The 13,824-nt window shown below is 35.8% G+C and overlaps 1 protein-coding gene across 8 annotated transcripts in view; it reads right to left on the bottom strand.

Annotated features, from left to right (window-relative positions):
* The window catches only part of LOC105833549 (uncharacterized protein CG43867), a 66,223-nt gene that overhangs the window by 4,149 nt on the left and 48,250 nt on the right, over positions 1-13,824 (bottom strand). For 3 of the 8 annotated variants that reach the window (XM_036287548.1, XM_036287547.1, XM_012675370.3), the window contains 12 exons: positions 8,500-8,667; positions 7,948-8,133; positions 7,483-7,694; positions 6,792-7,026; positions 6,470-6,638; positions 5,873-6,109; positions 5,207-5,498; positions 4,765-5,038; positions 4,024-4,413; positions 3,322-3,540; positions 754-1,046; positions 47-380 (listed from right to left, as the gene is read on the bottom strand). In XM_036287548.1, the coding sequence (XP_036143441.1) occupies positions 47-380; positions 754-1,046; positions 3,322-3,540; positions 4,024-4,413; positions 4,765-5,038; positions 5,207-5,498; positions 5,873-6,109; positions 6,470-6,638; positions 6,792-7,026; positions 7,483-7,694; positions 7,948-8,133; positions 8,500-8,667 (3,009 nt within the window). The remainder of the gene's footprint in view (positions 1-46; positions 381-753; positions 1,047-3,321; positions 3,541-4,023; positions 4,414-4,764; positions 5,039-5,206; positions 5,499-5,872; positions 6,110-6,469; positions 6,639-6,791; positions 7,027-7,482; positions 7,695-7,947; positions 8,134-8,499; positions 8,668-13,824) is intronic. The other 5 variants (XM_036287549.1, XM_036287550.1, XM_036287551.1 and 2 more) reach the window with 5 other exon arrangements.

Here is a 13,824-nt window from a genome sequence, read left to right as displayed (position 1 = left end):
ACTTAATGTGAAAAGATAAATTCACATAATTTTAATCTTCACGAACCTTCGCTTCTGGATCGATGAAATGCTCCAGATCCTTCTCAATTGGATCATCGCTGAATAGCGTAAAGCCAGATTGATGAACGTCCCTGCAGCCGATCTCCTGATTCAGAGTAGTCAGAAATTCCTCTATCGTAGTACTACCATCGAAGCTGACGACTTGATAGGTGCCGTTCAGAAAGTGAACTGGTATGGCATGCGGTAATGAATGATGATACGGATTTTTCATCAATATCGACAGTACTTCCATCCTTGAAGGCTTCACTTCTCTACCACCATTTTGTAACGTTCTCTCCACGGCTCTCTCGCAATAAGCCGCATACTTGCCACACTCCGTTCTAGTATAATATAATGCAGTGTAATGCAAGACGAATAATATGAATAATTAAAAATTAAAATTGGATCTGTCATTGCAGAAAAAATGTAATTTTATAACTTTTTATCGATACTTTTAATTGATTTTATTGGGTTTCAATAAATTAAAATAAATTCCATTTATTAAAATTTTTTATCGAAATTTTGGAATTTACTTTAAACTTTATGTCTTATAAAACAATCAAATTAGAACTATTGTTAGAAACTGTTTTTCTTTCTCTTTGTGTGTGTGTGACTTTTCTTTTTATTTCCTTCTAAAATGATTTGAGAATAGCCTTTTCTTCATGTTTCTCTCTGCAATGATTGATTTGCTTTCCAATCAAGACTCCTACTCACTTGCTGTCGGCGTTTCTTTGCAGATGTAGTTTCAGGTACCATAGTAGCCGATTGTTTTTGGGCAGGAAGAGGGAAACGGCGAGCGCTAAGAGCTGCCATCCCTGGATAAGCACGTACTGCGCGGGATTAGTTTTGCAGTCCAAAATATTCGAGGTCGAGTGGCCCTGCGTGAGCGGAGGACTGTGAGAAGTCGAGGCCGTTGATTGCGCGTCCGCATTTTCACCGCTGCCATTTGCCGCGGGACTTTGCGTATCGCAGGTGAAGAGCGATTGCGTGGCGCAGAGGAGGAGCTGCTGCAATGGTATGCTGGCATACTACTATGTCCCGGCATATATACTCAGCCAATCCTAGTATATATTACTTATCTCGTTGCCAAAGGGTAAACGCGACATGTTTTACACGAGTGACAAAACAATATTTGTATTATATATATGCCATTTTATTTTTTCATTTCTTTTTCATTTTTATTTTTTTACTTATTATTATTATTTATTATTTTCTTGAGTTATTTTATAGATGGATATTCATTCTCTATATGTATGCATATGTACTATTTCTATCCCGAATATGTACATTTTGTGAAAAACCAGCAAATTAAAAAAAACCGAGATTTATTAATTCTATCATCGAGTTTCTATTTGTTGAGAAAAAGCGAGGATTAGCTTGAAGATCTTTGTTTTTCTATTCCTTTCTATTCTATTCTTATTTATTCTTACTATATTAATGTTGTCTGTGCAACGTACAAGTGATTAAACATATAATATTTATAAATAAGATTTTCGGTGCAGCAGTGGTTTTATCTTTTTAAGAACTTGAAAAACATTATTTTAATTTTCTCAAATTCTCACAAGATCAATTTTTTTCATTTATTTTGTAGTATAAGATAATAATTAAGTGCAATACAATGTGGAAAATCGCTTAACTGTTGATTCAGTGTAATATTTTTTAAAGAATAAAATTGATGAACTGATAAACATAAAAATAAATGAGAAGGAAAAGAAAGCAAAAAAAATTGAAAATTATCTTGCAATCTCAAAAAATAGAAATTCGTAATTTTGAAGAACAAATCTCAATTAATTTTTTTCATTAACTGATTTTTCATATGACAATATCTCCTTTTTTTTCATAAAAAATGTACACTACCAGAAAGTAAATTTCACTTGAATTAACTGTGTTTCGGTAGTAGTTAGTTAGTAGATAAGCACGAGAAATCGAAATTTCAACGCACAAGTCTATGTGTTAATCGAATAAAACGCGTACTCGATAAACCCTCAAAAATTGCATGAAAATTAAAATGTGTCAATGAAAAAAGCTCATAGGCCGCGTGAATCTACCATACCAATTGTAAAGCGTTGCGCTTACATTTTTGTTGACATTACATGAAACCACTGAGGCTCTCTTTCTTATAAATTTGTGTCTAGTAATGCAAAATTCGGGACATATCCATGTATTATATTTCTTTTTTAATCAAGGATAGACACAAAGGAAATAGATAAAAAGGAGAAAAAAGGATAGTAGAGAGGAAAAAGAGGAAAAGGAATTGAAATAATACAAAAACTTGAAAGTTGTCTATGAGCTGTCTAAAAGATATCTCTGACATTTGAGCCCTTTTTAGATATCTTTACAACATCTTTCTGACCTCTTTTGGAAATTTGTATCATACGGGATGTTGTAGGATTATATAAATTTTATTTGTTAGAATAAAACCTATTCCGGCGATAAGAATCTAAAATCTCTAAGCAGCATTCAAACAGAGAATATCCAAGTAACTATATATTGCAGCTATTATAAAAAAAGAAACTCGTGTGGAAAAATTAGAAAAAAAAAAAGAATTTAAAAATGTTTCTTTCTGTGTGTGTCCTCATGTACACCAACATACCATTCTGCAAGTGTGTGTGTGTGATGCAGAACGTATTTTGACAGATTTCTCATTCAGAAAAAAATATTTTGTAATGTAACAATTTAACAGATCATTAAACATTCACATCGATTGTAATATTACAATAATTGTCGAAATATGTTCGGCTCACATGATGGGCGTTAGGGTAATTTGATTGGGTATATGTATGAATATTAAAGTATATGATAAAAAGTAAATAAAACTTAATATCATCGTGATGCCTAACAGAACTTATAAATGCATGCGATTGAATAGAGTGAGATTCTAAAAAAGACAGCACACTTAAAGCTGCAAATTAGAATTAAATGTGTGAATGATTGTTAAAACTAAAATAGTTGTTGAACTTGGTCAAGTATTGTAGCGGCGATAAGCGGCCCATCTCTGCCATAAAGTATTATCGAGTGCTACATTTTTAGTCGAACCATTCCGCTAAACCACTACTCAGTGTCCACGCCCGGAAGGATTGTAATACTTGACTAAGCATACCCAGTGTACCATTTTCCGTGTTGAAAGAAATATCGTTCGAATAATTGGTACTGAAAATGTGATGCGTATGAGATAAAAATGAGATCTATCCGAAAAAAACACGGATGATCGATGAATCGCTTTAACTTTAAAAATGGTACAGGATGGTTGAATTTTTTTGTTAAACAATAAGCAGGACTTACAACGCGCGCAGTACCCAGTGACACAAGTCTGGCGGCCTTTTTTACCTGTACGCCCAAACGGTGTTGCGTGTGACGACTTGTCTGCTTTACCAGTGCGCATATAAATTCAGATTGAAGTTCAGGTTGGTCTAGGCATTGTTGTAATGCATTTTGCGCTAGAACCACATGGTAGTCGATACCTGCTTGTTCTACTGCCACCGACATAAACAGCTGACAGGCCTGTACGATTAGACGTATGTCAAATTATTTTAGCGATACATTAAGCTTGTTCATTTTAGCCACGCTTGCTATACACTTTTCTGCAGTTAAGATAAATATATATTTCGAATGTAAATAGAAAATGAAGGAAAAATTGAAAAGTGTAGAAAATGTAGCTAAGAAGAACAGATGTCATTATATCAGAATATTATTAAATAAAATAAGATTTATTATTTATGCAAAAAATGAATCAAAACTTGTAAACTTGAAAAGTATTTAAATTCAAACAAATTTACTCCACACATGTAGAGAATAAAAAGACAGAAGAGAAAGAATTACAAGATATTATAGTTCAAGAAGCATTGTAAGAGTTTGAGAGTATTGAAAATAATTATTTTTGCTAAAGAACTATTATTTTTGTTAAAGAAAAATGTTAAAAATTTGCCACAAATCAAAATAAAAATAATTGTGAATGATTTGCGTCGAGAGGTCGTGTCAATCAACCTTGAAAAGCTTTATGGCTTCGGTTTGCAGGGTTTCAGAAGTCAGGCTTGTCAGAGGACTCGTGATACTCTCTTTCGTATGTAACAGCAAAGGATGCCGCCACAGCACGCAGCTCGGATCACCGTCGGTTTCCATTAACCTCTGCACCAGTTGCTCATATTGTGTGCCCGCGCTCGGTCCACCACCCGATACCACTGTCAAGTGGTAGAGCCAATTATCCTTATCCTGCTTATGTGGCATCAGTAAATAGGTTGGGCCCTGATGCGTCGGAAAAATGCCAATTGTTCTCTCGTGTGGACACTCGGCGTCTCTCTCTTCACTATCGCTATCCGAAACATGTTCCACTTCTTCCACACGAGCGTCCCTCATATTGATTTGGCCAATAGGATTCTAATGATTCGAAAGATTAAATATATATTATTATATAAAATACCATACGAAAAAAAAAGTTGTGCAACTATTATTGAACAATTCACTGGATGAAAAATGATCAGTAATTTCCTGATTTTGGCATAAAATAATTTTTAATATTAATTAATTCAATACAATTAATTTAATAATAATTAATTCAATCAACCAAATTAATCTAGTAATAAGTATTTAAGTATTTACTTAATTAATGCTTAAATATTATTTAAATAAATAATGACAATAACAAAATTCTTTTGTTATTTAAATGTTATATCTCAATGTATCTAATAATGATTTCGTTTGTATTCAAATTTATTCGTGTATACTTACCGTATCACTGGGACACTTAAAGTAAAGGAACATTTTGCCGATGAGCACGCACCAACACTTTTTCGCGTGGCCATTTTTTACTTTTGTCAACCATCCTTGTATCGTTGGTTTATTATCTTCTCTACTGAGCAAGAGTTTTGTTGCGTTTCGCCTCTGTACGTTCTGCAATACTCTTATCCAGTCTTCCATCGTAGCGATGCAGTCTGCAGTCAAGTAATAAGTCTTCTTTCCTGTAGCTATTTCGAACGTAGCAGCTCCTTCGGCTCTATTTATTCTAAAAGATACAAAATCTTGTATATAAAAACCAAATATAATTTTTTAAAAATATTAAGTCTTTTTAAATCTCTGTGATAATTATCTTTTATGTTATAGTCTGTTCACTCAATCAAATTTTTTCCTCAGTGATTTATAAATATCTCTTAAGCTATCTTGTATTGCATACCTGCAAACTTCATCCAAGAGTATTTGACCTTGAGGTTTCCGGTTGACATCATTTTGACTCTTCCAATACGTTAACACACCGTTTTTCAACACAAACCATCGTTTCCGCCATGTTTTTAACTTGCCTCCTAATTTCGCCAGATGACCCGTTTTCTCCAGCGATTCCTGTCTCTTTGGACTTTCGCCAGAGACGCGCATTAGAAGACTAGGCATGCTAGATTCTAGAGATGTCGAACTTAGTGCATCTGGAGGTATTGCATAATCCTCAGATAAGCCAGATTCGAGAGAAGTATCTACAAGTCAAACAAACTTAAAGTTGTCGGATGTCGGATATTTTTTACATAAGTTTCAATGTCTTTTCGTTTTTTTGTGCTTAACAGTTTATTTTTTTATCTTTTAAATCCATTTTTTATGTGCAAGAATATTAACAAAATAATTACAATAGTATATTTAATTTACGTAATATATTTATCAGATGTAATTATAAATACTTATTAAAAGTATAGAAAATTACTTTATTATTATTTATTAAATAATCTTTTTTATTTAAAAAAATAGATAAAATTGTTTTAAAAGTAGTCAAGAACCAAAATGTTAAATGCTAATTAAAATTTTAAAATTTTAAAATAAACAAAAGACAAAAAGAAATTATATTAATTAAACTCACCACGTTTCACACTTTTACTGGGAGATCCGCTGGAACTTCTTTTTGCGGGACTAAGGCTACTAGTTGTTTTGATGCTTTTTGAAGGACTGCTTCCACTACCGAGGGAAGAATCCGTATTGTCGGATGAACTATTGGTGATTCTTGTATTAGTTTCGGTTTGATTTGGATGTTCCTCACCATCCGAACTATCATCAGAACTATCACCGAAAGGCATGGACCTGATTTGACTGGCACGTCCTAAAAAATATACGATTTATAACAACAAACGTCGAAACTTTATACAAATTATTTTTACAGAACCAATTACTAATTATAATTCTAAAAAAAGAACCAACTATATATTTACATTTAAAATTTTAATTACTAATTCCAGTAATAACTTTTATCTTTTACAGTCTCTGTTATATTTTTTGTATGTCATTTTTTGCTAGCTTGCAAAATTTTACACAAATTAATAAAAAAGCACTCACAATGATCGAGACTGGATATTGGTGCTTAATGTTATTTTATTTGTCTATCCTAAATACACTTTCAGTTTTATAAACTGCGCGCCGGACACAGTCAATTCCAAAATTTAATCAACTTTCTATAATCTACCTTTGACAGTAGCGTATACTGGAACAGAGATATCGCAGTAGCCTTGAGAGTTGTGCGCTGTCAAGTTGTGTCCAGTAGCATGAGAATGCTTCGAACTTGTTGTGGTCATCGTGGAGGGTGCAGATTCCTCGTTTGTCGGAGGACCGATGCCAAGACCACCGTCCGCTACCTACAAATGGTCATCAACACTCTTTAGAAATTAATGCCAATTAAAAAAAATTTATATTACCTCGAAATTTTAATTAATACACCAATGCAATTTTAATAGATTCCACTGCTTTTATATATGTTTTTGAAAAATTGAAATTAATGTCGTAATTACCTGATATATTTTCGCTTCCCAACTGGGAAACCTGTGCAACGGTGGAGTTGGTGGACGAGGGCCTTGTCCGCCTCCCTGCAGCCAGTTCATGCCCTCCCGACTGGGCGTGTATATCTCAGCATAGTCGTGTAACGCTTCCGAGCTTCCGCTATCTCGGCTCGCCTCCGAAACACCGGATATATTTGGCAGCATCACTAGGTTCTCCACTGCAGCGGCCAGCTCCTCAGACAGTAGACTAAGAGAGGATAAAGAGAAGCGGCAAGTATAAAGCACAGAATCAATTCAGTTACCTTTCGGAGCTACTGGATACGTGGAGTGTATGTGCGTGTGCGCGCTGCGTCTTTAAATTTTATTACTGTTCGTTAAATTAAAAGCACCACATAAATACAATTTAAAATTTTATGAAACGTTGTGCCGTAACGTAAATATAATAAACGCATAAATATAATAAATATGATAAATAAAATACATATAATAAAAATATAATAAGAGGATGGGACGACGGATCCCCTCAGGAAGTCCCAGGACGTTACAGGGTACCACATTTCGAAAACTCGGGCGCCGCTATCACGTCGTGAGGCCTCCCAAGGAGAATCGAGATACGAGAGTCGAATTCATTTAGTGTGCCCGCGAAAGTGACGAGAGAAGTGTTTAAATCTCGTAAAAACTGTTTTTCGGGCGGAAGTTTTACCTTGAGTCCATGTTGGCGGTCGCGGCTCCTCGTTGGATGGTGCCGCAAGCAGACAAATGTCTCCGGTGCTTCGTGCTCGTTTGCGGTTCCGCCACGATGTTCTGGACGCACTCCGGTGCCGTCTGCGGGGTACGCTCCAAGCTTTCTGATCGTCTACGATCGATACGCAAGGCGGGATCCACTTCCAGGGATAACGACGCTCTCGTCGGTGCCTGCATTTATGAACATTTTTTCTTAAAAGGCTAATAACATCTGCTATAGTTTTCGTTACATCACAAAACCTTGGTAATATAACTTTTTTTTTGCTCGAATAAGTAACTGCAAATACTTATATAATAAAGATGATAAAAAAGTAAATATAATAATAAAATAACTTGCCATTATTATTTCTGAATCACTTGGAATACATTTAATTACTCAAGACCAAGTTAAAAAGAAAATATTAAACTATTTCAAGAAACTTACGGGAGGTTTGATTCCAATATTTGTTATATGATTGCGCAACAATTCGAGTTGCTGGTTGCACTTGTTGTTCTGTTCCCTTAGATGTTGATTCTGCTGTTCCAATTCCCTCAACTTATTAGTGACCCATTCCTTTATCCTCGCTGCTTTCGCTTCTACTTGCCTAGCGTCTTGCAGACGTAACTGCCTCTGTGAACAAACGATGATGACTGATTGATAAGATGATAACTCGATCCCACCCATTCGGGCAATTATCAAATATTCTTTCAAGAAAAGAAATCATGAATCGCGCGATAATCTTCAAATAAAAAATGATAAGTATACGCAATATTTAAATAGCTTTTATTAGAGCAAACGTTAAATTGTACTTATTCAAATAGCACAATTATTTTATATAAGATCGTTTATCGAAATTGTCAGTGTTCTTCAAGAATTATAATTGCAAAAAAATCTAATACTTTTTATTAGAGATAAATTTAAGAAAACTTGTATACCACAATGTTATTCAAAGTTTTTTAATGCCAGGTTTTTAATACTGTAAGAACAAGATTTTACCTGTTCCTCGACTTGAGTCTCTAGCTTCGAAATGCAGGCACAATGGACCTCCTCGATCTTGTCATTCTGCGTACCGGAGGTCGACGGCAGCGAATGAGGCGGTGAACCAACGCCGGATGTGCTGAGACAGTACTCACCCTTCACTAGCCGCTCCTCCATCATCCGTACCTGAAATAGACGGAGAGAATGAGCAAGCGCTCTCGATACTAATGTTAATGCTACACTTCCTAAAGACATCGAATTTGTTTTATAAGCACGCGCACAATCGATATTAGATTTAATCACCGGTGAATCATCTCTTTCCTCCACGAATTGTGATTAATTGGAAATCGTTCTTTCTTTAGTTTAAGGAAGAAATGATCAAAGAGATCATCGTCAGAAGTTGTAATTTTAAATATCTAAAGATTTGATTACTCTTCAAGTTATGCTCCGTAAATTTGTTTGAAATGAAATCGAGGGTAAAAGTTCATTATCAATTTTCTTTTCTAAAATTTAATTTTTAAACAACTTTTATTTTCAATTTTAATCTCTGGATAGTTTATTTGGTTATTAGATAATTGTTACTTTGGAAATGTACAGAAATGTATTTATATAAATTTTACATAAATATTTGAAACATTTCTGAATATTTCGCTGCTTCGCTACATTTTTGTCAAATAATTTATATAATAATTTATGTATGTGTGTGTGTAGAAAATTATTTATAGATTACATACATTTCTAATGTGTCGTTAAGTAATCTCCAGAGATAATTTTGCTAGGATGAGTATATCCTCGTCGCTAACAAAACTCAACGAATTAAATAACTGAAGATTGCTGGATCGCAAATAGTTGCGTATCAAAGATAGTAAAAGCTCATCTCATTTAATCGGAAAATATTATAAAGGCTACTCGATAATAAATAATTGTGAACCAAAGATGCTGTAGAGGAATTACTAAAGAGAAAATCTCCTTCATTCATAAATAATCGCCGACTGTACAGATTACGTAATTATCGTGGAAAGCCGGTGGACAGTGGATAATTGCGAATCGAGAGAGAACTGTACAGCCCAATACGCTGGTTGTTGAGTGAACGTGTATCCATCTGGCTGCCGAAGGGGGGAAAGGATTCCAATTCCCTCTGCAATAACGGCAAATAATCTCCGAACTGAGGACACCGAGGGAGGAAAAAAAAGATAAATCTGTCTGAGCGCATCGGATTACGTATACAGCGGCGAATAATAATCGCACGAGCGCGGATTTTGAGGAGTGAAAAAAAGCCCCCGGTGGACTCACGATCGGGCTTTGTTAGAGCTTCAACGATGCGAAATAAATTTATAACGCGTAAACGCAGAACTCTGTGTAGAATTAGATACGCGTAATACTTTTAGGGGGACATGTTAAAATATTAATTTCACTGATTAATTTGTTTAATAAAGAGAAGTTTAACGATAAAACCTGGCAATTTAAAATATCGCAGTAATTCTTCCCCTCGTTTTTGACACACACACGAATAAGCGAGCGAACGGATCGAATTCGCGCGAGAGTGCGTAATACAGCATACGTCACATCGCGTTGCGTGCGTTACGTTGCGTTGCGTCGCGCTAGGGGGACGAGGGAGAGGGAGGAAAGAGCGAGGGGGGGTGAGAGGGAGAGAGAAAGAGAGGAGAGCTTTGTGCACGCTGCTGGGGACGAGAGAACCCTTCCCACACATCGTACGTACATACCGTACGCGTGTGGCGGCGTATTACGAGCGGTGGAGAGCAGCTGTCAAAAATCGATATCGCCTTAACGGCTCGACGGATATGGATATACGGTGAACGCGGGCGAGAGCGAGCGTAGGTACTAGTCGCGCGACGACTAGTCGAAAGGGGACTCGAGAGAAAATCAATACGGGGAAATCCTCTCTCTCGCCGAATGTTTTCCCGGCGTGTGCCTCGTCGTCATCGTCGTCGTCGTCGTCGTCGTGCATGTGCTACCCTTACTTATATCGATCTTTCTCCGTCTCCATCCTTCACGCGAACCACCGGCTTCTTCCGGAGAGTTTGGAGCGTTTCCTCGCGCACGTTTCCTTTTTCTTTCATTGTCCTCGGGCTTCTCTTTGCGGTTGCATCGCGGCCCTTCAAGAGGGAATCGTACTCTGCCTTGGATAATTTTAATTACGTTTTCCTCTCTCTCTCTTTCTCTAAAGTTCAGCGCACGCTGGGCTTTAATGCCGTTAATTTGGAGCCGACATTGTGTCAGAAACGGGATCATTGTCAAGTTCCAAATTGCCAAGCTTTATTGCTAAACTTCTCCATGAAAAGATAAAATAGTATTTTAACACGTTCCTCTAAGAGTACGCGTTGAAACAAAAAGCAAATTATATCGAAAGCGTATTATGTAACTTAATTACCAACGTTTTGGCGAATTACAATTGTTACACAATACAAAATCAATTTTTTAAGTATTTTTTAAACTTATAAAAGTCGTCGACGAAATAGAGCCGATGCAAGGGAAGACTTCCGTAATTCTTCAAGTAATTCCGTCAGTAATTTTATTTAAACGGCTCTAATAAAATAAAATAAAAATCGGCTATCGTAAAATCTTACCCCTAGACGTTTCCATGGCAAATTTTCTTAATATCTAGCTGGCTTGGAATTCGTCGGAAGGTATTCACCCACGGCGGACGCTGCTCCGTACGAGGATTCGGTCGGTGGCACGAAGCGATTCCTCAAATACGACGGGGGGAGACAACAAAAACGAGACGGCGAATCTCGCGGACGAGTGCACGTGCGGAGGAGCCAGCCAGTTTCCCATCCGCTCGCCGGTAAAGATCGCGCCGAACTGAAGCGAAGCGAACGGCACCGTACATACATACGTACATACAACCCAAGCACATAAACCACGGGGGTTTTCTAGAGGCGGTGAGTCACGTTGGCTCGTGGCCAATGAGTGAATTTGTGGATGCTACTCGTATGCATGTACAATACTCGGGACGCGCAACCACCGTGGGGTCAAGCCGATGACCCTGAGGCGAAGCGCACTCGCTCCGCTCCCTGCGATGACTGAATCGATCGATCGCACGGGGGAGGAGGAAAAAAAGGGCTGAAGATGCGAGGAGAAGAACGTGGAGAGAAGTCAATTTTCCAAGTGAGCGAAGTAACTCTGTGTATGATCGCGGGGAGATGTCAAACGAATGCAATTCCTAATTCGATAGAAGACACTTGACGCGATCTCCGCGATTCGTCGGGAAAAAAATTTGAGACCCTGTCCTGCTTTGGAGGAACTAAGTTGTGGAAGATGCGACTCGGGACAGACTGGATTCACAAATGTACCACCCGTTCCATTTCTCATCTTGGGTGTCGGTCTTAAAATTTATCGATCTACTCCACTTCTCGCCAACGTGTTCCATTAGCGCAGGCTTTAAAGAGAGAGGATTCGGAAGACGTGACGATTCGTGCTCTCTGGTTCGGTAAAGTCGGAGTCAGTTGGATTAGAGCATGTAGAGAGTGTGACTCATTTAATTTTTCGTGACCTAGAATACTAACGTCTTATTAGACACCGAAATTATTAAACGTTTTGTAATGCTTTAGCTACTGAGTAAATGCTTGTTCATTTTATCGCTTATTAAAGCATCGTGAAAGCATCGTTGAAGAGATAAAAAGCGATCAAAAGCAAAATGTATATCACTTTTTTTCGCGATGCACCCTAGTTGCGATGGCGTCGGAATAAAATCACAATTATGTCGAGCAAAGATCTTCATGATTCGTATGCCATAACCGAATTATTAAAAAATCACGTGCTTATAGATTTCACGAAAATATTTCTAATATATCTAATAATGTATAAGATAATTATAATATAGATATTAAATAATTACTAATAATGATAAAAAATATGAATATGTGCAATGTATGGATGTGTTAGTCTCTATGTGCTCATTTGACAGATATCGATCCGTCGGGCCACGTAATTTCACACATATGAAATATGTATGAATATATATTAAGACCATCTGCTACATAATAAACTGTATGATTTGAGGGAAAAGCTGTCGCGACTTAAAAAATAATATTTTTCAATTTTTTTTTAGAAAAAAATACAATTGTCAATTTTTAATACAAAATAATATGTATTTTTCGATTTATTTTAATATATTTGAGTAAATTTACATTCCATTCATAAATCCTCCTCCCATAATCTTCAGAATTAATTTTAATTAATTGAATTAATTTAAAATAAACAAATTCGTTTGTTTATTCATGTAACGCTTTTAAAATAAAATTAATGAATAAAACAAAATTCAAATTTCAAATTTTCATGTAGAGAAGGCGAAATATATTAAAATAAAAATGGAAATACTAATTTTATTTTTTCGATTAATAAATATTATTGTGTGCTTTAAGACGTAACTTTTCTTTGACAAACTAACTTAATGGTTTCATGAAATAAAATCCAACATCAAAAGACACGCAGGGAGAGACAGAGAGACCATCCTCGTTTTATTTAATGTACGGATGTCGGCGGGAAGTGAGGATTACTCATACACTGGCCGTAAGCCAATTTTACGCGAGACGCGACTCATTAAGTCGCTGTCGCAACCGGTACATCGCTTTAAGTATCATTCGTTGTAAGTATCCGTTGCAATATCTATGATACGGCGCGATAAAAACTAGTAATCCCTCGCTTTATAGCTACACTTTTGGGTACTAGAGCGTATCTTAAAGGATAAGACGATAAAGTACATCTAACAAGAAAAGATCCCCAACTCGAAAATTCAAAAGATTAAAAAACTTTGGTAATATTTAGGGAGTATCATGATATGTAATAAAATTTTTGTTCTTTTTCACATATAAAGATGCCTACTATATCAGTCTGTACCGGAATTTTGTAATAATTTTTATATAAATTTTTATTGTCTTTAACTCATATGAACTGCGCGCCGCGTATTTATCGGTTAAAGTATATATAATCTTTACATGAAGTTGGAATACGTAATATATTGCAAATTAAATTGACGAACAGTATCGAAGCCAACAAATATCTACAAATAAAATTTTTCTTCTTAAAAAAAAAAAAAAAAAAAAAACTAAAGAAATTATTGCAAAAAAGAACACTTTAATCGAGATTTGATAGATCTCCCTCCATTTCGTGTGTTTTATCAATTCGATTATCGAGACGTATGGTGATGTTCATCTCAATAACTAATTAGAATTTTTTTGATTCTCAATAATGTTATATTTGTTACATTAAAGGAGTAAAATCAATCTTTGAATATTGACCCATTTTTGTGTTTATTTTATTTTATTACAAATAATAAATATCTCTCAATTTTCTTAAAACACTTATTTAATTTTTTAATTG

The sequence above is a fragment of the Monomorium pharaonis genome, chromosome 5, assembly GCF_013373865.1.
Source record: "Monomorium pharaonis isolate MP-MQ-018 chromosome 5, ASM1337386v2, whole genome shotgun sequence".
In the NCBI taxonomy this organism is placed as follows: Eukaryota; Metazoa; Arthropoda; class Insecta; order Hymenoptera; family Formicidae; genus Monomorium; species Monomorium pharaonis.
This window is presented reverse-complemented; position numbering and strand designations above follow the sequence as displayed.